General features: G+C 50.0%; 1 protein-coding gene across 5 annotated transcripts; it reads right to left on the bottom strand.

Moving 5' to 3' along the window:
- Positions 1-21,404, bottom strand: SLC8B1 (solute carrier family 8 member B1). Of its 5 annotated transcripts, XM_064272246.1 has the most exons (17): positions 21,272-21,388; positions 20,844-20,898; positions 19,226-19,426; positions 15,740-15,892; positions 15,598-15,650; positions 15,052-15,110; positions 14,815-14,919; positions 14,564-14,731; positions 13,314-13,421; positions 12,135-12,194; positions 11,725-11,855; positions 10,521-10,662; positions 8,426-8,547; positions 7,226-7,379; positions 6,344-6,424; positions 4,668-4,732; positions 1-1,371 (listed from the first exon to the last, which is right to left on the bottom strand). In XM_064272246.1, the coding sequence occupies exons 3-17, from the start codon at positions 19,346-19,348 to the stop codon at positions 1,174-1,176; spliced, it is 1,722 nt and encodes a 573-aa protein (XP_064128316.1). In that variant the 5' UTR covers positions 19,349-19,426; positions 20,844-20,898; positions 21,272-21,388; the 3' UTR covers positions 1-1,173. The 5 variants fall into 5 exon arrangements, with proteins under 5 accessions (XP_064128316.1, XP_064128314.1, XP_064128317.1 ...); XM_064272244.1 differs by lacking the exon at positions 20,844-20,898 and having other exon boundaries at positions 21,272-21,404; XM_064272247.1 differs by lacking the exons at positions 20,844-20,898; positions 21,272-21,388 and having other exon boundaries at positions 15,793-15,892; positions 19,226-19,344.
- Between the last annotated feature and the right edge of the window lie 194 nt (positions 21,405-21,598).

The raw sequence follows: 21,598 nt of genomic DNA on the forward strand, positions 1-21,598 counted from the left end.
TTTGTGTATATTTGACATATTTAATAACCTTTTTTATTTGGGAAAAAAAAAGTTCCTTTTCTTCACAGCCAGCATAAGGCCACTGGGCAAACTGAGGAGGTGCTTGCTTAAAAGGTGGGGTCACCGGCTACGGCAGCAAGGCTCAGCACGCTCTCACCTGGCCACCTGAGGTCTGAGGCCATTTGAGCCCCTAGTCCAGCCTCCCCCTGAGGTAGGTGCAGGGCAGTCAGTAGTGACCCCTGTTGTGCAGCTGGGGAAGCCCACAGTTCTGAGCAGAGGAGTCTGTCCACAGCCAGGGCAGAGTCTGGACGTAGTGCCAGGAGCCGGCCAGCATGGCAGCTACTCATGTGGCCAGTACTACACGCCAAGGTGGCATTTTGGATATACTGGGTTAAATAAAATCTGTTCCCATGAACCTCACCTGTTTCTTTTTGGCTTACTAATGTGGCTTCTACAAAATTCAGAATGATGAGTGTGCCTCACATCCGGTTTCTGTCAGACAAAGTGGATCTAGGGCCCAGCCCCCATCAGCCCAGTGCCCCAGCACACGAGGCGTTCTTGGCCACGGTTCCCTGCCTGACCTTAGTGAGAAGCTGTGTAGTCATCCTGGTTTTCCACACCAGGGTGTGGCAGCCGTCTGAGCCCTGAGAAGATTCCAGTGCGCCTAAAGCTAAGTAAGGGGGACAGAAAGCAGCAGGGGTGAACGCGGGAGGGTCCTGTGTCTCAGCAGCTGCCTCCAGCCCTGAACACTTCAGGGGTCTTTCAAAAGTGGCCTGGAAGGCTCCCAGTCATCCCAGTCACCCTAAACTCTAACCCTCTTCAGAGATGCTCTGGAGATCGTTGAAGAAAGGCTTCTAGCTTCTCTTGGAGCTCTGTCCACAGCAAAGCGCAGTCTCCAAAATCCCTGGGCAGTGGTGTCCAAAATCCGAAATGGCACTGTTGGGTGCTGGCAGTAAGATAGACTTGGCCTTTCTTCCTGCACAGAGCAGTGACTTCAAACCTTCAGCAGCAACAACCACCCCACAGGAGCCCTGATCCCATCACACCGTGCGTGCCTGTTTGCATTCTACAAAAGGGGCCTCCATTGGCAATTCTCCCCTTACAGAGAGCTGCTGGGTGCCTGCCTGCAATGACAGCCCAGGCCACCAGGCAGACTCTGACATATGGCTTCAGTCACACGCTTTTCAAGTGAATCACTCCGAATTCAGTGAGGAGGGCCACGACAAGGAAGTTCAAGTAGAAGATGAGCAGGCAGACGCCATAGGCTTTGTTCAGCTGGAAGCACTGCGCAGGGACCGTGACCAGGGAGAAGACAAGGCTGAGCCCCAGGGTGCCGGCCAGAACCCACACCAGCAGTCCGTCTGGCTCCAGCTGGGGAGAGCAAGAGGAGAGAGGCTGGGTCACTGCTCATCACAGTCCACCCCCTCCTGACTGCACCCTCAGTCTAACGTTTGCCAGCACCCATGAAGGGCCAGTCAAGGACTCTGGCCTGAGCTTAAGGCCAGCCCTGGGGGATGGCTGCCCCACCTTGAAGTCACCCAGATTGTCATCATCCCAGATGTTTCAGGCTCAGAAGCGGCCAGATAGGAACCTTCTTGTCCAACTTTAGGCAGTTCTACTTGCCTGGGTGCTTCTCCCCTGCCTCCAATCTGATGTAATTACCTTTTTACACATTTTTAATATTAAACTCTAGCTAATGGTGTTCAGATGCCATCACGTGCTGTGAAATGCATCCAAAAACAAGACGGATGAATGGAATGGGCGGGCAGATGGACGGGTAGGTGACAAAGCAAATGTAGCAGATGTTCCTAGGAGCACCTGGATGGTGGGAACCGGTGTGTTCTCTGGGTGATAATTCTCTCAGCAGTTCTGCATCTGAATTTTCCTAATAAAATGTTGGGAATATCTTTCTATGGTTTTTGAAGAAATGGTGGACATATATGTTCACCATTTTTGGTTAGCTGCCAAAAGGTTGGCAGCTAACCAAAAGGTTGGCAGTTCAAATCCACCAGCTGCTCCATGGAAACCCTTTGGGGCAGTTCTACTCTGTCCTATAGGGTTCCTATGAGTCAGAGTTAATGGCAACAGGCTTGGTTTTGGTTTTTTTGTATATTTTATATATATATAATATATGTATAGATAATATATATAACGTACTATAGTGTAATATATGTGTAATATAGTGTAATATATGTCTGATAATATATATGTAATAACATATGTAATATATATATATATTTTTGGGGTTTTATGTATTTTTTTTTTATGTATGTTTAGTGTTTACTATATGTCAGCACTGTGCCATTACAAGCATTATCTGTGTGATCTAACAATAACACTGTCAGGTAGGTGCTGTGACTAACTATTTTACAGATGAGAAAACTAAGACTCTAAGAGATTGGGTAACTTGCTCAAGGCACAGATCAGTACTGGGATTGGAACCCAGGCCTGACTCTAAAACCTGTGCTGACACCCTCTGCTGTGTTGTTGTTGTTGTTGTTGGGTGCCGTCAACCTCATTCTGACTCATAGCGACCCCAGGTGACAAAGTATGGAAGCAGATCGCCAGGTCTTTCTCCCACGGAGCCAGTGGATGGGTTCAAACTGCCAACCTTCCAGTTAGCAACCAAGCGCTTAACCATCGTACCACCAGGGGGAAAGGAAGGAAAGATTGGGAACTAAATAAAATGATGAATGGGTGATGAAGGAAAGATAAAAGAAATGAATAAATGAAGGTCAGAGTGTCAGCTGCTCTGTGGGTGAGGGAGAAATTGACAACAGCTTCCAAACTGGACGGACCCCTTGCAGCTGAGAGGATGAGTTGGTAGATTCTAAGCTGTCAGACTTCATATTATATATGTAGTGGGTTGCACAGCATCCGCCCAAAAGTCAGGTCTACCTAGAACCTCAGAATGACTGTATTTGGAAATGGGGTCTGCAGATATAATTAGTCAAGGATCTTGAGATGAGATCACCCTAAATCCAATGACTGGGGTCCTCGTAAGAAGGGGAGAAGACACAGAGGGGAAGGCCATTGAGGAAGGAAGCAGAGATTGGAGAGAGGCTGCCTGTAGACAAGGAATGCCTACGGCCACCAGAAGCAGGAAGCACAAAGAAGGACCCTCCCCTAGAGCCTTCAGAGGGAGCATGGCCCTGCTGACACCTTGACTTCTGACCTCCAGAACCAGGAGAGAGTAAATTTCTGTTGTTTGAAGCAATCTAGTTTGTACCAATTTGTTACCACAGCTAGAGGAAACTAACACTGTACCTATTCAGAAAAGTAAACTTTTTAAGCCCTTAAGTAACATTTGCTTGTGGGCGGGGCCACTATAAAGGTGGGTCCACCCAGCAGTTAATTAGAAGTCAGCTGACCAGAGTGCATTCAGAGCCAGATAACCTCTGGAAGACAGAGGTAGGTGACCTTGTTCCCGTCAGTAGCACCATCTTTCAGCCTCACAACATTCTGAGTGCTTTCCTGCAGGGGGCTCCTGGTTAAGGATGAAAACCAGCCCCTGCTTACATCTGCCTTCCCACTCTAACCTTGTTTGCTCTGTAAACTGAAGTCTCTCTACTGGAACAAAGATACCATAATGGCGGCTGTCACATCTGTCTTGCAGGGGGTTTTGTTTGCCCTGAGCAATATTTTGCGAATAGAAAAAGGTCACCTACGTATCTTGATTTCTGCTTTCCAAGGAAAATTGGAATCGCTGGCCACAGGAAGCCCACCTGAATCTCTCCACTCATTTATACTACCTGCCTGGCCCCGCCAGATGTTTCGTTTCTGACCCTTGTTAAACAGTGTTTCCCAAGGAGTCCTTGTACTACGGCAGCAGCTCATTAAAAATGTGGGGGTCAGTGAGTCTCACGTACCCCAAGAAATTGTTAGGCACCATTGAAGTGTGAGAAGCTCTGCCGCTCAATGTGTTCCAGAATCTTCTCCAAATCTGTTGGGTTCCACCCTCCCAACACACACACACTCCAGTTCTGGGCTGGCTTCAACAGATGGGGGTCATCATTCTCTCATCCCAGTTCCTCTCATATGGGCAATGTTGGGATATGGTGTTTAGCCTATCCCTTGCTTCATGCATGTTCATCCAGGAAGCTTGGCAGGTGTCATTAGCCCCATTTTCCAGATGAGAAAACCAGGGCTTTGAATGGTTCATTCCAGTTTGAACCCCTCCTGAGAAGCTGGATTTTTCACCACATAGGTATACTGAATCAGAATCTACATTTTAACAAGATCGCCAGGTGATTTTTATATATAACTTCCTGGAAACTTATTAGAAATGCAAATTCTCAGCAGTGGTTCCAACCCTAAGGAACCAGTCTGAAGCCCTGGAGGAAACTTAGGCTCACAGGTACCCTAAGTCATTCAAGGTCACACAACAAGAAACTTAGGTGACAGAACTAGGACCAAAATCCAAAGCCTTCCTGCCCCTTCCTTCCCAGCTGCCTCATCGTTACTCTGTGTACTGAAAAGAGTACATTTTTTCAACCCTATGTGCCAAAGATTTTTAAAATATTCTACAAATCATGAGTTCAGACAAGTTCTCTTCCCTAGGAAGTGTAAGTTGCAGAGATCTGAATGGTCTCCCAGGCCAGAGGACCAGAAGAGGACGAAAAGAGAGCATTAGAATGACGCCCCTTCCAGAAGCTCTGGCCACTCACCTTCACCTCCATGTGGCTCCGGGAGATCTGCAGCAGGCAGCCCAGCCCCACGCCCACGAGGATATCTGCGGCTCGGCTCAGGACACTTTCTTCCAACAACCTGCCCCGTAACCCCAACCGCATGGCTGTCCCTTCCTACCAGCCTCAACCCTGGGCCTTGGGATGCCAGAGCGAGACCTGAATTCAGCTTTCTTCATGATCTGTTCCCCTTGTCTTCCCCTCCCCCCTCAAAAAACCCCAAAACCTGAGGAGGAGACCCTATCCAGTTCTAGCACCTCTAAGAAAGTGGCTGTGGAGTGTACATTTTGCACGGTTTATAAGAATCAGTTGAGGTGACAGAAATACATGGCACCTGGTAAGCACTCAGTAGATGGAGAAATGGAGGTTAGGGGAGGTGAAGTACCCTGCCCATGGTCCTTTGCGGGAACTAGTGATGGTGTGTGGATCAAGGCCACTCTAGGAGGTATTCGGGGGACACTGCTCTAGGTAGGGTTCCTTCCTTGTCACCCCCAACCTGAGAGGCCAGCAAAGGCCACAGCCCAAAAGCCAGGAGCAGGCCTGTGGGCACAGAAGAGTCCCAAGGGCCCTGTTCTGCCTGGGGGTTACCTACTGCAGGGGGGCCCGTGCAGCCCCCACCAGTTCTGACTGTGTTTTGCCTCCACTGCAGGCCCTTTCATCGTGGAGCGTGGGGAGAGCTGTACTTGCAGGGATTTTAATAAGTATTACTTTTTAACAACGCACAGTATCCACTGCTTGTTGAATGCTGTCATGTGGTGGGCACTGTGAATTGTCAGTTCACCCCAGCCCATCTTTAATTTACAGAGATGTCGGAGGTTCAGAGGGAGGAAGGCATGTGCCCCTGGTCACACCGGGGCAAGTGGCAGCACTGGAAGTGGGACCCACCAGAAGTCGGGTTTCACAGCCCCGGGCTGTCTGCACCTGCATTTTCCCCATAGGCCAGGGGTTGGCAAACTATAGCCTGCAAGCCAAATCTGGCTCACTGCCTGTCTCTGTCAATAAAGTTTTATTGGAACACAGCCACACTCACCTGTTTATGTAGTATCTATGGCCACTTATATCAGCAGACTTAAGTGGTCGTGACAAAGACTATATGACTCCCAAAGCCAAAGATAGTTATTCTCTGGTCCTTTAAGAAAGACTGCCAATAACTCATATAGACCATAACATGTCCTCACAAGCAAGGGGGAGAGGGGTCTTCTACAGGACACACATAAGCTCACCATGTGGACATCTACTAATAACACCACTGCCTTAATAATACCTACTGGAGCCCTGGAAACCCTGGTGGTGCAGTGATTAAGAACTACAGCTACTAACCAAAAGGTTGGCAGTTTGAATCCACCAGCTGCTCCTTGGAAACCCTACGGGGCAGTTTTACTCTGTCCTATAGGGTCACTAAGAGTCAGAACCAATTCAATGGCAACAGGTTATGGCCACCTACTGGGCACTCCCAGGTACAAGCATTTCCTCATTCCACCCTTACGACAAGCCTATGTGCTCGGTCCTCCCAATACCCCATTTTACAGATGAGGACCCTGAGGCTTAAGCAGCCAGTCACTTGCCCAAGGTGTTACAGAGAGAGCCGGTCCTGAGGGCAGGACATGGAGCATACCCACATCTCCCAGAACCTGAGCCGCCAGCCCGTCAAAGGATACTGAAGATGATGCCACCAAAACAGGCCGAGAACGCCATCCGCGGATAGCCCTGGCGAGCCAGGGTGAGATCTGAAAAGGCATCTGTGAGGAAACCAGAGAAGCTCTTCAGAGGAGTGTGGCTGGCCCCTTGCCCTTGGTCATTCACTCTTTCCCTTTCACCCATAGTCATTCAGTCAATAAATATTAATGGACGCCTGTCTGAGCCTGGCACCAGCCGGCTGAGGGCTGGGGGGAGCCACAGTGTCCTATAAAACACAATGCCCTCCTATACTCCTCACCTACTCCTTCCTACCAGAGGCATCTTTGTGGGGGTTGGGTGACACTCTGCTGCCAGTTTTCCCCCTAAATTCCATCTACTGCTAGAAACACAGCACCTCTGTGTGAATTAGAAAAAGGTACCCAAAAAGGTGAATGGAAGGAGGGCTGTCTTTTAGGCCCTGCCCCCTTGTTGTCTGGATGCTCTTGTGCAGTGCACAACCTGGCCAACCTTACCCAGCAGCTCTAGCTAGAGAAGAGTATGTGTGCACGTGTGAATGCCTGCACATCACACACCTATATACCCGCTCAGCTCAGTTGTCTGCAATGGGCCTGTGCCCTGCATGAACTCTAGAGAACCACCAAATGTCTACCTATCAGAGACGGGGGAAGAAGCTAGGGCCACTATAGAGTCTCCCAGCCCAGGTGCAGTCCAGGCCACCTCACCTTGATTCAGCCCAAAGGACAGTAGGCACCAAGCACATGCTTAGGGGATGCCCTGGACAGCCCTGCCCAGATGCAACTTTGGCTGGGGGAGCACAAAGGTATGATGTGGCTGAGCTCAGCCCAGAATCCCACCCAGCCCTGAGTCTGGGCTTGGGGGCAGGCAGGCACCTACACACCCACCTCCAATGCTATTTCCCCAGGCCAGCAGCGTGAGCCCAAGGACTGTGTTGCTTAGCCGGAAGACCACACCCAGGGACCGCAAGATGTTCACCACCTCTGTGGCAACTGTGTTGATCCACAAGGCACTGGTCAGGAAGCCCAGGAAAGCAAACAGCTGTAGAGGCAACAGGGTGCTGATGGGGCCAAGGCCAGCCCCCAACAGGGACTCAGCCTTAGCTCCTCATCTAGAAAATGGGGAGAGGCTTCCTCGTTAATACAGTGGAAAATAGACTGGCAGTTCCTCAAACATAAAGTTACCATTTGATCCAACAATTCCACTCCTGTGGATCTACCCAAGAGAAATGAAAACATGTCCACGTGAAGACTTACATATGAGTGTTCTTAGTAGCGTTATTCATGGTAGCCAAAACCTGGAAACTCAAATGTCCATCAACTGATGAATGAATAAACAAAAAGGCAGCACAGCCATACGATGAGATATTATTCAGCCATAAAAAGGAATGAAGTTCTGTTTGACACTACAACATGGATGCACCTTGAAAATATGCTATGTGAAAGAAGTCAGTCGCCAAAGGCCACGCATTATATGAGTCCGTTGATGTGAAATTCCCAAGATAGGCAAATACACAGAGACAGAAAGTAGATTAAAAACCAAACCCTTTGCTGTCCATTAATTCCAACTCATGGCAACTCTACAGGACAGAGTAGAACTGCCCCATAGGGTTTCCAAGGAGCAGCTGGTGGATTTGAACTGCTAATTTTTTGGTTAGCAGCCGAGCTCTTAACCACTGCACCACAAGAGCTCTAAAAAGTAGATTACTAATGGTAATGACTATGGCTGGGGGAACTGGGGGAGTGATAGCTAAAAGGTACATGCTTTTTTTTGAGGTTACAAAAATGTCCTAAAATTGATTGTGGTGATGGTTGTACAATTCCGTCAATATATTAAAAAACACTGAATTTTATACTTTAAATGGGTGAAAAGTATGGTATATAAATGTATATCTTAATTAAACCTGTTTTAAAAAAAAGAATCCAATAGTAAGTAACAAATTCTCGGCGATGAGTTTTAAAAAAAAAGACCTCTGAACAGGTACAAAAAGCCTCAAAGTGGCTTTGAAGTTTATGCGCCTGCCATAAGGGAAAGTGATTACTGGCCAGAACGTCTCCCTCTCGCAGCTCAGGGAGTCTGATTCTCACCCAGTGAAGCCTGGGGATCTCGTTGTTGGATGTGGCAAAAAAGGTCACCGTAGCCAAGGCTGTGCCCGCGATCACCACCACAGCCCAGACGGGAAAGAGGTTGCCGATCTCGTAGAGGCCATCTGTAGAGACAAGAAAGGGCGCTGGTACCCTCCACAGCCTCAGCTCAGCACCACCTCCTGAAGTCCGCCAGAATGACTGAGGACTGGGGTGAGACTCACAGATAAAACCGCTCATACTCTATTGCTTGGATACAAGACCAATGCCTCCTGTGTGCCTAGACCTGCCCTAGGCACTCCAGGGGAATGGAGGGAAATTAAAGCTACAGTCCCTACCCTCAAGCTATAGTCACATTTGACAGGAAAGAAAGACTTGTTAAAAACAGACTCTCTCCAGCCTTTTGCTGTTTCTTGCCACGGCAATGAAACTAGGATGGGAATGGCTAAAACGATGTACCACCATTATTATCCTTTCCCATCCCCATGGCAGATATCACTAATCAACCATGATACTTTTATCCAACTGAGCTTCAAGGCAGCACCTTCCAGCCAGGCAGTACTAATTCATGGGTGTCACTCCATGAGATGAAAGGTAGAGTAAGTCAGACACCCTTCCTCACTGACTCTGCCAATCTATTAGCAAGTTATAAAGGTTCTAGAGACTTCCTACTAAAACACTAAGGATAGGAAAACCTACAGGCAGAAAGAACATTCTAGAATTCTCTACACCCCATCTTTTTTTTTTTTTTTTTACCACTAAGGAGTCTGTATTGATCTTAAAGGCAGTGATGATTTAACTGACCAGATACATGCATCAAGACTTTCCCTTTTTTTTTTTTTTTTTGTCTTACTTATTGGTTCTGCTAGGAGCCCTGATGGCGCAGTGTTTAAAGTTCTTGACTGCTAACTGAAAGTTCAGTCGTTCGAACCCACCAGCTGCTCTGCAGGAGAAAGATGTGGCAGTCTGCTTCTGTAAAGATCACAGCCTTGGAAACCTTGCAGGGCAGTTCTACTCTGTCCTATAGTGTTGCTATGAGTCTGAATCGACTCTACCTCAAAGGGTTTGGTTTTGGGGGTTTTCACTGGTTCTGAAATTTTACCATGCCTAAGAATTACCTGAGGGAGCTGCTGCATATACCAAATTCTATCTATGATACATTACGGGTGAATTTCAAGCGGTCACTTTGACAGAATGTGATTTTCACCTTCGGTACTGGCCTTGGAGCCTGACACTGGTGTATGAAGCCCTTTCTCTGTATTAGGTAAGGCCCCTACTGGAGGAGTTCCAGGAGATGGCTGGGCTGTGGGTGGTTGGGGAGGGCTTCCTGGAGATTGTCTTAAACAAGCATGAGGGTGCAGGTCAGAAAAGGAAAGGGCAGTCTAGAGCAGATGGTGGAACCTCAAATGCCAATGGGGAGCAGCCAGGTCACACAAATGAGTGACATAGCAGGGTCACCTAATATGGAATGGAGAGGGCTGTGATGAGTTAGACAGTAGGTGTCCCCTCCCCCACCCCCACCAGGGGGTGGCCTCATCTCAACTCCAGCCAATTTCTGCCTTCAGGAACAAGACCCAGATCTCGAGAAGCCAAAACCTGGATTCTGATGTGAGATCAAAATCTCCAGGTTTTTAATATAGGCAAATAAACCGGAGGGCTGAATTTGGCCCCAGGGCTACCCTACCCGTTTGCATACTCTGTCTGTAACTGACTGTGTACCAGCCAAATGTCACAGCTGGTCTCCTTTATGGCACAAGCACATATTAAGCACCTGCTGTATGTCTAAGAAAGAGGTCAGGTGGCACAGTGGTTAAGCACTCAGCAGCTAACTGAAAGGTCGTGTAGTTCGAACCCACCAGTGCTCCATGGGAGGAAGATGTGGCAGCCTACTTCTGTAAAGATTACAGCTTTGGAAACCCTATGGGGCAGTTCTACTCTGTCCTACTGGGTTGCCATGAGTTGGAATCAACTGGACAGCAACGGGTATAGGTATGTCCAGGATTGTGCCACTGGCCCAGGGCCCCCTAGTGTGGTTGAGAGGAAAGGTCTGGAACAGAAGAGAAGGAAGGTGGGCCAGTGTGGGGGAGGGGATACTCACAGACCCCCGACTGCAGGGTGAGGACACAGAACAGGGGGCTGGTCACCAGGTGCAGGCAGTTGAGCGGCCGTTTCCAGTTGCGGTCATCCTTGTCTGGGTCCACAACAGATACCGTGAGGAGCAGAATGAATTCCACGGGCAACTATCAAGTGGACAGAGATGGAAGAGTGTTGCCAGGGAGCCAAAGACTGACCTCAGTGACACAGAGCAAGGCTGTTACTGGGGAAGCCCAACTGTGAGCAGGTGCTGGGCCAGGCACCTGTGTGAGTACCCTACTGCTGCTGTAACAAACTACGCCAAACTTCGTGGCTGCCAACACGCATTTCTTCTCTTATGGTTCTGGAAGCCAGAAGTCCTGAATCCAACACTCCTTCTGGGGACTCTAGAAGAGAATCTGTTTCCATGCCTTTTCCAGCTCCTAGAGGCCACCCACATTCCTTGGCTTGTGGCCCCACATGAGTCTGACTTCTGCTTCCGTCCTCACATCTCCTTCTCTGACTCTTCTATTTCCCCCTTTCCTTTATAAGGACCCTGTGATTACACTGGAGTCCCTGGACGGCACAAACCATTAACGCACTCGACTACTAGCTGAAAGGTTGGCGGTTTGAACCCACCCAACGATGCCTCGGAAGACAGGCCTGGAGATCTGCATCCAAAAGGCTGCAGCCTTGAAAACCCTATGGAGCAGTTCTACTCTGCACACAGTTGGTTCCCATGAGTGGGAATCAACCGGACAGCAACTAACAATGTCATAATGTATATTAAAGTAAGTATGTAATGTTATAAATATAATGATGTAATATTATATAATTATGCAATATTACATGTTAATATAATTATATGATATTATATATACATCTCCTATTGGTTGTTTGTCTAGAGAATCTTGACTGACACATGCCCCTACCCTAATACCCTCAGCCCAGCTCAGTTCCCCACCCTCTCCCAGGCAGACGCGGCCCCCTCCTTCTCCTCTTTGTTCCTGGGCAGACACTCTCCTTCCTCCATAGGGGCAGAGCCCCAGTGCCAGCCATCAGCCACGCTCTGCGCTTCAGTTTCCCCATCAAGTCCCATGAGAGCTATTCTCAGAAGGTCGCAGCAGACTCTGGCCCTTTCCCCTCTTGCTGAGCCAGAGAAGGTTGGGTAGCCACTGTCCTACACTGTCATGACACCATAGCCTGTCCTCTGGGTCCCCCTCTCCTACCTTGAAAACCTTGAAGGCCTTCCAGTAGGCTGATTTGTTCCTCCACTTCCTATAGTCCAGCGGGTTGAGGGCCCGGGCCAGGATCTGAGCCGTGGTCTCCTGGTAGGGGACTAGCGGCCGGTACTCATCCCCTGTGTGTATGGGAGGGATGGAGGGTGGGGAAGACATAGCTAGGCCTGCCTCAGCCTCTGGGAACCCTCTCCCCTCCTGCCCACCAGTCCTCCCTACCCTGGGGGAGAAGGAAGCACCAGGTGCCTTGCAGAGGGCAGATGACCTGGCCCATGGCTCAGCCTGGGCTGGCTTGGAGCCTCATTCCTGGGGCCGAGGCCTGGATGGGCCCATCCCCTGTCTCCCATCCCAGCCCTTGCCCTGGCACTCCCACCCCAACTGGACACAGATACTGGACTCACCGTAGTCATAGCTGTTGGTATTAGAAGACACCCGCTCATCCTCAGAATCTGAGAGCAGCTCTGTAGGTGAGAGGGGGTTTGTGTGAGCCCAGCTAAGGAGCCTGCCCCCCGCCACCACTGCACGGGGCACTTCTGGGATGGGCAGTTTCAAGGGTGCAAGTGTCCATCCAAAAAACAAAAAAACCAAACCCGTTGCCGTTGAGTCAATTCCGACTCATAGCAACCCTATAGGACAGAGTAGAACTGCCTCATAGAATTTCCAAGGAGCAGCTGGTAGATTCGAACTGCTGACCTTTTGGTTGGCAGCTGTAGCTCTTAGCCACTGCACCACCAGGGCTCCAGTGTCTGTCCAGGCCCTCTTCATTCTGGATTTCTTAGCAAGTGCCATGAAATTATGTAATAGTGGAGGGTGGCCTTCGGGGTTTGGGAGAACAGAGTTCAAGTCCCAACTCTGCCCCTCTCTAACCCCCTGGCCTGGGAGGACCTAACTTCCTGAATAGGTTTCCTCATCCATAAAAGGTGGATAGTAATTGTCTCTGCCTCAAAGTGTCATCGAGAGGATTGTATGAAATGATACATGTGCCTAGCAGATTGTAAGCACTCAGTAAATTACCCATGTGTGTGTGATGTACGCATTTGTGTGCGTGTGTGTTATATATATATTTGTGTGGGTGTATGTATTTACGTATGTGTGTTGTATAGGTATTTGTATGAGTGTGCATATGTATTTGTGCATATGTAGGTGTGTACATATTTGATATGTGTGTGAGCTGTGTGTTTGTGTGTATAAGTTATATATCTGTGTGTGTGTTGTGTATTTGGGTATATGTGTGTGTTATGTGTGTATCTGTGTGCATAGATGTGTTTGGATTCCCCCCTGAGGATAGTGGGGAGCCATTAAGGGATATGAGCAGTGACCCCTTTTAGAGCAGATTGCCGACAACAACATGGAAGAAGAACTGATGAACTTGGACAAACAGGTGAAGAGCAGGCTTCGCTGGCAGCAGCAAAAGCATGGAGGGGGGACCTTGAAGGTGTAAAGTGTGAAGAAGTCAAGGAGGTGGACTTGGCGGGGCCAGCAGGAATGGCCTCAACCAAGAGAAGGCGGCAGTGAGGAGCACAGAGGGTCCCAGTCCCCACTAATCTGCCCTCTTTTGAGTGCTTCATTCAGGCCCTTACCTGGAGTGTTTGGCGAGGAGTAAACCAAGGATTTCCTCTGCTGCCATCGGTAGATCCAGGTGCAGAGAACCACAGTGATCACATAGAATACATACAAGCCCAGGTAACCTGCAGACAAGGGTGCAGGCTGTCACCAAGCAGCGTCCTGGAAGAAGGGCCTCAGCGAGCAAGCACTTGCTGTTCCATTGTTGGTATCTGTTGTTAGTGGTGCCTGTCTGTGTTAGGCCAGCCCAGTACCAGTAGGTAAAGCCCATTTCCCTGAACCCTCCACACTTCTTCCTGCCTTCCTTGACCCATCTTCCCATCCCCACAGCCCTGTCAATCCAGCAATAAAGGAGGTAATGCCTGACCCAGTGGTCTCCAGGACCCCGTTCGGTTCAGGGTCCTACTCTGTGCCCTGGGAGGCTGACCCTGCTGACTGCATCACCACAGCCCTGGCTACTAGTGGCTTCAGCCAATGGGATGCCCAGCAGGAAATCAGAGGGAAGCAGGAAAAAGCCTGGGGTATTTTTCCCCACTCTTTCCCTGCTGTAGTACTGTGTCTCCCTCAGGGTCTGTGACCCTTCATGACTGTAGCTCAAGTGGGCAGCCCCATCTCCATGGCTCCAGCCCTCACTAGGCTCCCGTCACCCCACTTCCAGCCCCTCCATCCCTGGGAGGAGGTAACAGCTGGTCCCTGGGGGCCTCAGCATCTCAGCATCCCTTGTTGGTCTCCTTAAACCAAAAAATCAAACCAAACCCATTGTCACTGAGTCAATTCCAATTCATAGCGACCCCACGTGACAGAGTAGAACTGCCCTATAGGGTTTCCTAGGCTGTAATCTTTAAGGCAGATCGCCAGGCCTTTCTACCACAGCACTGCTGGGTGGGTTAGAACTGCCAACCTTTAGGTTAGTAGTCAAGTGCTTTGGTCTCTTTAACCCTCAGTGAATAGTGTCTCCATTGACATCTTTTGAGCCATCTGAATGGCATGTGTTTGCTGCCAGAAGTCTCATGGTCGCAGCCAGCATCCCAGCTGTACTGCTTGTTAAGCACTTTGACATCACCCTCCCTCTGTCCCTGCCCACATCAGTCATCTGAACATGTTCCCTTTTTGCTCCAGCCAACGTGGATCCAGGTCTGTCACGCAGAATCAAAGGAACGCTGACTCTGTGCCCTGCTGGCTGCCCCCTTGTCTCCCTCTGTCCCCGGGTAGTCCCCGTGCCTCCTACCCACCAGCCCTGGGATGCACCAGCCCCATGGTTACTCACCCAGGGCCCAGGCCAGTGTGACCCGGCCAAAGTAGAGTGCAGTGAAGGTCAGGAACACTGCCACCATGTAGAAAGTGATGTCCCTGAGGAAGGGCCTGGAGGCAGCTGTGAAGGGTCGCAGGATGGCAATGCCGCCGGCCACCACTGTGGTGACGAGCACGCCGGCGCCTGGAGGAGAGGTGGGCACAGCTCAGTCTGTCCTTTGTCCCCTCCTGCTGCCCCTGCCCCCACCCCAACAGGGGTGCTCTTACCAAATAGTGCCCCAAAGGCCAGGCCGGCTGTGCGTGGGTCCGAGAAAGCCACCAGGGCACTGAAGATATCAGGGGCACCATTCCCAAAGGCCAGGAAGGTGACGCCATGGGAGGAGCGTGTCAAGGAGGGTCAGCACAAGGGCCGCAGACCACCAGGGCCAACCCTTTGCCAAGGGCTGCCACTCTGCCCCCGACCTCCCTCCAGACTGCCCTCTCTCCCTCCCTGGACAAAGGATACTGCCACATTGTGGGAGAGCTTGAGGGTGGTAGAAATGGCTGACAAGTTAGGGCAGAAACTACAGAGAAAATGCAAACAGTTAAATGCTTCCACAGCTACCAGGCTCCTAATTCCATCCTGGGGCATGGTGATTCACTGGTAGAATTATCTCCTTCTATGGAGGGGACCCAGGTTCAATTACCAGCCAATGCGCCTCATGGGCAGCCACCACCCATCCATCAGTGAAGCTTGTGTGTTGCCACGATCCTGAACATGTTTCAGTGGAGCTTCCAGACTAAAACAGACTAGGAAGAAAGGCCTGGCGATCTACTTCAGAAAATCAGCCAGTGAAAACCCTATGGAGCACAATGGTCCAATTTGCATTTGATCATGGCGATGGCACAGGACAGGGCAGCATTTCGCCATGAGCTGGAGGCTGACTCAATGGCAGCTAGCAACACTACAGCCCCAACTTTCCCTCAAACCCAGGGATCACCTGAATGTCAATCTGCTAGAACTCTGTTTTCCCATCTCTAAAATGGGTGTGACCACAAGGCCAAACTCACAACTTCTCCGCAGTGACTCCCAGAATCAGAAACAGGTAAAGTAGCCAGAGAGCCTGGTGGGAGGGCCAGAGAGGGAAGGAAGTGTGAATGTCCAGCTGGGCACGAGCCCCCGTCACCAGGCTCCCTAGGGGCAGGCCCTCACATAAAGGGTGATGGCCAGAGGAAGGAGGTTGGGTGGAAAGAAGCAGAAGATGCCTTCAAGGTAGTCCAGGTAGCCCCCATCATTGCGGCAGTCAGGGTTGGTCCGGATGAAGTCACAGCGGTCAGAGATGTTCAGGCCACACACGTCGCGGCACTGTGGGGGGGGGGGGGCGTCAGCAGCTGAGAATCTGTGGGTGACTGGACCAGGCCTATCCAGGCAGCTAAAGATCACCCCCCTCCAGCCTGATCTCCAAGCTCCTCACACCCTTTGGCCACCAACTGTGTACTTTTATTTTTCAAAATAATCTTGTCTTTGAAACTGACATAAGTAGTTCATGAATACTTATTTATTTTTTTAAAAAATCAAACAATATATAAAGACTGTTAAATTCTCCCTTGCATCCCTGCCCTCCATAAGCCCACTTCCTTCCAGAGGCCCTCCCTTGATCTGTTTGAATCATACCCTCACACGCATTTCTCAGTTCACTGCATTTGTATATGAAAAAAAAAACCTGTTGCCGTTGAGTTGATTCTGACTCATAGTGATCCTACAGGACAGGGTAGAACTGCCCCAGAGGGTTTCCAAGGTTGTAAATCTTTATGGAAGCAAACTGCCACATCTTTCTCCTGCAGAGAAGCTCATAGGTTCAAACTGCCCACCTCTCGGTTAACAGCTGAGTGCTTAACCATTGCACCACCAGGGCTCCTTACATTTATATATTCACCTGATAAGAAACCTTGGTGGCGTGGTGGTTAAGTGCTACAGCTGCTAACCAAAAAGGTTGGCAGTTCAAATTCACCAGGCGCCTTTGGAAACTCTACGCGGCAGTTCTGCCCTGTCCAATGGGGCCACTGAGTCAGAATCGACTCAACGGCAACAGGTTTGTTTTTTTCAGGAAGAACCAAACCCACTGCTGTCAAAAAAAAAAAAAAAAAAATTTTTTTTTTTTTTTTTTTGCTGTCAAGTCAATGCTAACTCATAGCAACCCCCTAGGGTTTCCAAGGCTGTAAATCTCTACGGAAGCCGACTGCCACATCCTTCTCCTGTGGAGCTGCTAGTGGTTTTGAACAGCTGACCTTTCAGTTAGCAGTTGATTGCTTTAACCACTGTGCCACCAGGGCTCCTGATTAAAAAACCAGTTGCCATCGATTCCATTTATGGTGACCCCACGTATATCGGAATAGATTTGTGCTCCATAGAGTTTTCAGTGGCTGAAGTTTTGAAAGTAGACTGCCAGATTTGCTTCCAAAGCGCCGCAGGGTAGACTCGAACCTCCAAACTTTCACTTAGCAGCCTAGTGTGTTAACCTTTTCCAGGAAATCATACTGTTTATTTTGTTTACGGCAATGGGTCCATCCTAAATCTCTTGTTTCTGCAATTTGCTTTATCCACTTAGCCCTCTGCCAAGGTATCACAGACAGCTTTCTATATCAACACAAATAATGATGATGAGGAGAATAAAAGCCAAAACATACTGAGTGATTTCTAAATACCAGGCACTGCTAGGAGCTTAACATATATCTCAACTAATTTGCACAACAATCCTGTGAGGAAGGCAATATTATTCCCACTTTACAGAGGAGACTGAGGTACTGCCCCAGGGTTCACTCGGCGGTAGAGTCAGGATTTGAACCTAGGTAGTTTGAGTTCCCTGAGCCCTTGTTCACAGTCCCTGTCTCACGGCAGAATCTTTTTAACAGCAGCGTAGAGGGTCAGCGAAAGAGAAGAAGACCCTCAACGAGATGGACTGACACAGTGGCTGCAACAATGAGCTCAAGCATAGCAACGATTGTGAGGATGGCACAGGACAGGGCAGTGTTTCGTTCTGTTGTACAGAGGGTTGCTATGAGTCACAGCCGACTCAACGGCACCTAACAACAACGATAGAATTTCACACTATGGATGGTGCGTGACTGAGGTAATCATTTCCCTGCTTATGGGTGTTTTTCCATATTACCAGCGCTGAGCTTCCTTGCACGTGACTCTGAATACATGGGAGCATATTTTGTCAGAGGGAATTCAGGAAGTGAAAGTGCTGAGTCAGAGGGTATCCTAGGCTAGCTTCCTCTGGAGATGAATCAGAGCCAAAGATTCAAACGCCAGTAGCATATTTGGGAGGTACAGGGCACATGGCATGGAAACAGGGCTGGCATAAGCACTCAATATTTGGAGAGGTTGTCTGGCATGAGCCACAGATCACCCCAGTTTTACTGCCCCCAAGAAGGAGCAGCCAACTTTATATCCACAGCAACCACAAACTACTTTCCCATCTATAAAATGGGCATAATTGCGTTTGCCTACTTTGGAAGGCGGGCATGAAAGCGCTTTGCAGCCCCATAAAGTTAGTGTGGGCACTAAGCCTTCTTAGCCTCCAAAAGGGGAGGAGTTAGTTATTCTCATTTGAGAACTCCAGCCCCCTGCAGCTGGAAGGAAGAACAGAGGTCATCTTGACCAATCCTTGCCCTTACACTCCAGGTCCGCTATGCCCTCTCCTCCCCTCACTGATATCAGGGTGGACTGGTGCAAGTTCCCTGCAGCCTGTTTCTGGGGCACTGCCCCGGGAGGGAGCCTTCTTGCCCCCACAGAAGCATCCCAACTACTCCTGCTCTGTGCTGGCCATCCAAGTCAATGGTGCCACCATCCCCAGAAACCTGGAGCTGTCCCTGACTCCTCCCCTCCCCTACCATCATGTCCCTCCACCCCCATCCACCAGTACCTCCTGCTTGCTTTGCCTCCAACATTTATTTCAAACCCCACCACTCCTTTCCTATCTTCCACAACCACCATTGCTCACTTGGGTGACAGCAGGGACCTCCCCACTGCTCTCTCTGCTACTACCCCCACCCCTCTTAATCCATTCCCCTCAGAGCAGCCAGAGATATCTCTTGAAAAAGTAAATCAGATGTTGACATTGCTCTGCTTAAAATCCTCCAGTGGTTCCCCACTGTTGTAGAACAATTTTAACCTCCTAGCCTCAGCCTGTAAGGCCTTTTGTAATCTGGCCACCCCTATTGCTCCACCCTCATTTCAATACTCTCCCCCGCGCTCACGCTGGTCCAGCCATGCTGGCCTCCTCCCTGTTCTAGGAACGCATTCCTCCCTCGGGGCCTCTGCACTGGCTGTCCTCTCTTCTTGGAATACTCATCCCCAGGTGTATGTTGAGGTGGCTTCCTCTTGCCACTTAGGGCTTGGTTTAAATGTTATTTCCTCACAGAAACTATTCGCAACCACCCAATCTGAAATGGTTGGAGATATACTCCTGAAATGGTTGGAGATATACTCCTGAAATGGTTGGAGATATACTCCTCAGTGTGCTGACCTTACCCCCATTATCTCTGTATCCTAGTCTCGATCTGTCTTCCCAAGAGACTGTCAGCTCCATGAGGACAGCGATTTTTGTTCTGGGCTCATCACAGTGCCTGGCACATAGGACTCAACTGGATGAATGTGCCCCGCTTGACCCCAGCTTCCTGCCTGGATACTCACATCCACCTTGAGGGTCTTGTTCACATCTGCAGTTGGAAGCAGGGGGCTGATAGGGGCCTCTGCAGGGGGACCCCCAGGCCCTGCTCCAAATACTTTCTCCACCATCAGCCACCTTCCAGCCATCAGCGCCACAGACCTGGGCCTCACTCGCCACTTCCCCTTATGTAGTATTTCAGTTCCAAACAGTTAGTGGGCCGTGGCCTGCAGGGTTGGGGTGAGAAGGATAACAGTGTCACCAAAGACTCCAGGAGCCAGAATGTTTTCAGGTGAGGAACCACGGCTCCTTTCGCCCTCACCAAGGGAAAGCCAGTATAGATGCCCACATTCTAGATTAGATACCTCCCATCTTCATGGGCTCCCAATGGCATCTCCATGGAAACCCTCAGTCCTCCCCTCAGCCCCAGTCTGTTTCCTGAAACCACAATAGCAAGGCTAGAAGGGGCTTCAGATGGGATCCAAAGACTCATGTCTCAGGGGCCAGCTGGGCAGTGGGGAGTGGTGAGGACTGGGACAAACTAGAAAAATACTCAAAGAAAACAGACTTCTAGGGGTGGGCTTGGCCTCTAGGCCACCAGTTGGACTCCAGGAGGCTAGCCCACCACATTTTAGGGATTCTAAGCAATGCTGCTGTTCTTACAATAGGCCAAGCCCTTTACACAGATGACCTCATTTAATTCCCACAACAACCCAGACCAAAACTAAAAAAAACAAACCCATTGCTGTCAAGCCGATTCCAACTCATAGCGACCCTATAGGATAGGGTAGAATTGCCTGATAGGGTAACCTTTTGGTTAGTAGCCTAAAGCTTAACCACTGTGCCACCAGGGCCCCTAGACTGGGTAGTACTATTATTATTTCCATTTTACAGATAAGCAAACTGAGACACAGGTGAAGTCGCTGGCCCCAGGTGCTGCAGACAGGCCAGTCTTCCTGCTACTGCACCATGTCTCCCTTATCTAGTCCTCAGGACAATTTTGGAGATGTTACTGTCCCACCCCTTTTACAGATGAGACGGTTGAGCTCAGAAGACTTTCAAAGCCTGTCCAAAATGACATAGTAGGAAGCCACAGAGCAAACAGCTCCTCCCATGGGGAAACTGAGGCCCAGAGGGAAATGACTTTCTAAAAGTCACACAGCCTGCAAGCAGGGGAGCTGGCTGGATGCTAGCCTCTGCTGTTTCCCTCAACGTAGGGTAAAAATGGCTTCATTTTTCTTCCAAAGAAATTAAACTTAAAAAAAAAAAAAAAAAAAGCAAGTCCTTGGCACATGAATTTTCTTCTTTTTCTTGGCTTTTCCACATATTCTACAATGACCATGTTCAATTTTTGCAGTCCAGAAACAACAGAAAGCACTCGTTTCTTGGGAAATTCTTTGCAAGACGTTTCTCAATGTCCTGGCAGCCTAAGATAATGTGGGGGGGTCAGGGGAGAGGCAGGGCAGGGAGGAAGGAAGAGGAGAGGAGGAAAAGAAAGGTGAGGGGAAGATTCCCTGTCTCTGCACGTCTTCCTCTCCTGTTTAGGAGAAGACACTGACTCTTCCTTCTTCTGTCCTTCTGTGACTCCACCTGGCACCACCTTGGAACCGAAACTCCGTTTCCCATTCACTCTCAGCCACTTACTAGCTGTTCAACCTTAGGCAGGTCACTTCACCTCTCTGAGACTCTGATTCCTCATCTGCAAAATGGAAATAAATACTGGCCGTCGGGGGCATACAACAGAGGCTCAATAAATGCTCGCTCCCCTGGTGTCCCCGACTTGAGGATCAGAACATGCATCTGTCTCTACTGGCTGCCAATTTCTTTTACTCATTCACCAGTGAGCATTTATTGAGCGCCTCCGGTGTGCCTGCCCCGTGTTGGATTTGCAGACTAGATAGGAAGGGGTGGTGACAGCAAATTGGGGTGCAACCACCTTTAGGGCTGCACTTGCTAGTTGCGAGACCCCGGGAACGTCTCTGTGCTCACTTTCCCCATTTGGACCGAAAAGTTGAATTCGGAGTACCCCGACCCTCCGGAGGCGCCCAGGCGGGCAGGGAAGTTCCTCTTACCTCAGGTCGGGTTCGGGCCCACAGACTCCGAACCGGGATTCCGTCGGGCCCCAAGGCCTTCCCGGTCCCTCCCGCGGTCCCGCGCCTCCCGACCTTCCGCCCCCGACACCGCCCGGTGCGGGCGCCCCGCCCGCTGCAGCGTCGGCTGGATCCACTAGCCACCGCTGGCACCGCCCCACCCCCGCGACAACCCCGCCTCCGGCCCCGCCCCAAATGCTCGCCCCGCCCCTTCCCTTAAAGGCACAGTCGTCTGAGAAGCCCTCGAGGGTCTTAACCTCACGCCACCCTCCTCTCTCCGCTGGCGACTGTCCCTTTTGTTTCTGCCTC

This window comes from Loxodonta africana, chromosome 19 (genome assembly GCF_030014295.1).
Source record: "Loxodonta africana isolate mLoxAfr1 chromosome 19, mLoxAfr1.hap2, whole genome shotgun sequence".
NCBI lineage: Eukaryota > Metazoa > Chordata > Mammalia > Proboscidea > Elephantidae > Loxodonta > Loxodonta africana.

Excerpts from the sequence above, each read along its gene's own strand:
- SLC8B1 (XM_064272244.1), bottom strand. The coding sequence starts at position 19,348 with ATGGCTGGAAGGTGGCTGATGGTGGAGAAAGTATTTGGAGCAGGGCCT. Across the intron at positions 11,856-12,134 it reads TACCAACAGCTATGACTACG|GGGATGAGTACCGGCCGCTA; the intron begins GTGAGTCCAGTA and ends CCATACACACAG. Across the intron at positions 4,733-6,343 it reads TTTTGGTGGCATCATCTTCA|ATATCCTCGTGGGCGTGGGG; the intron begins GTATCCTTTGAC and ends GCCGAGCCGCAG.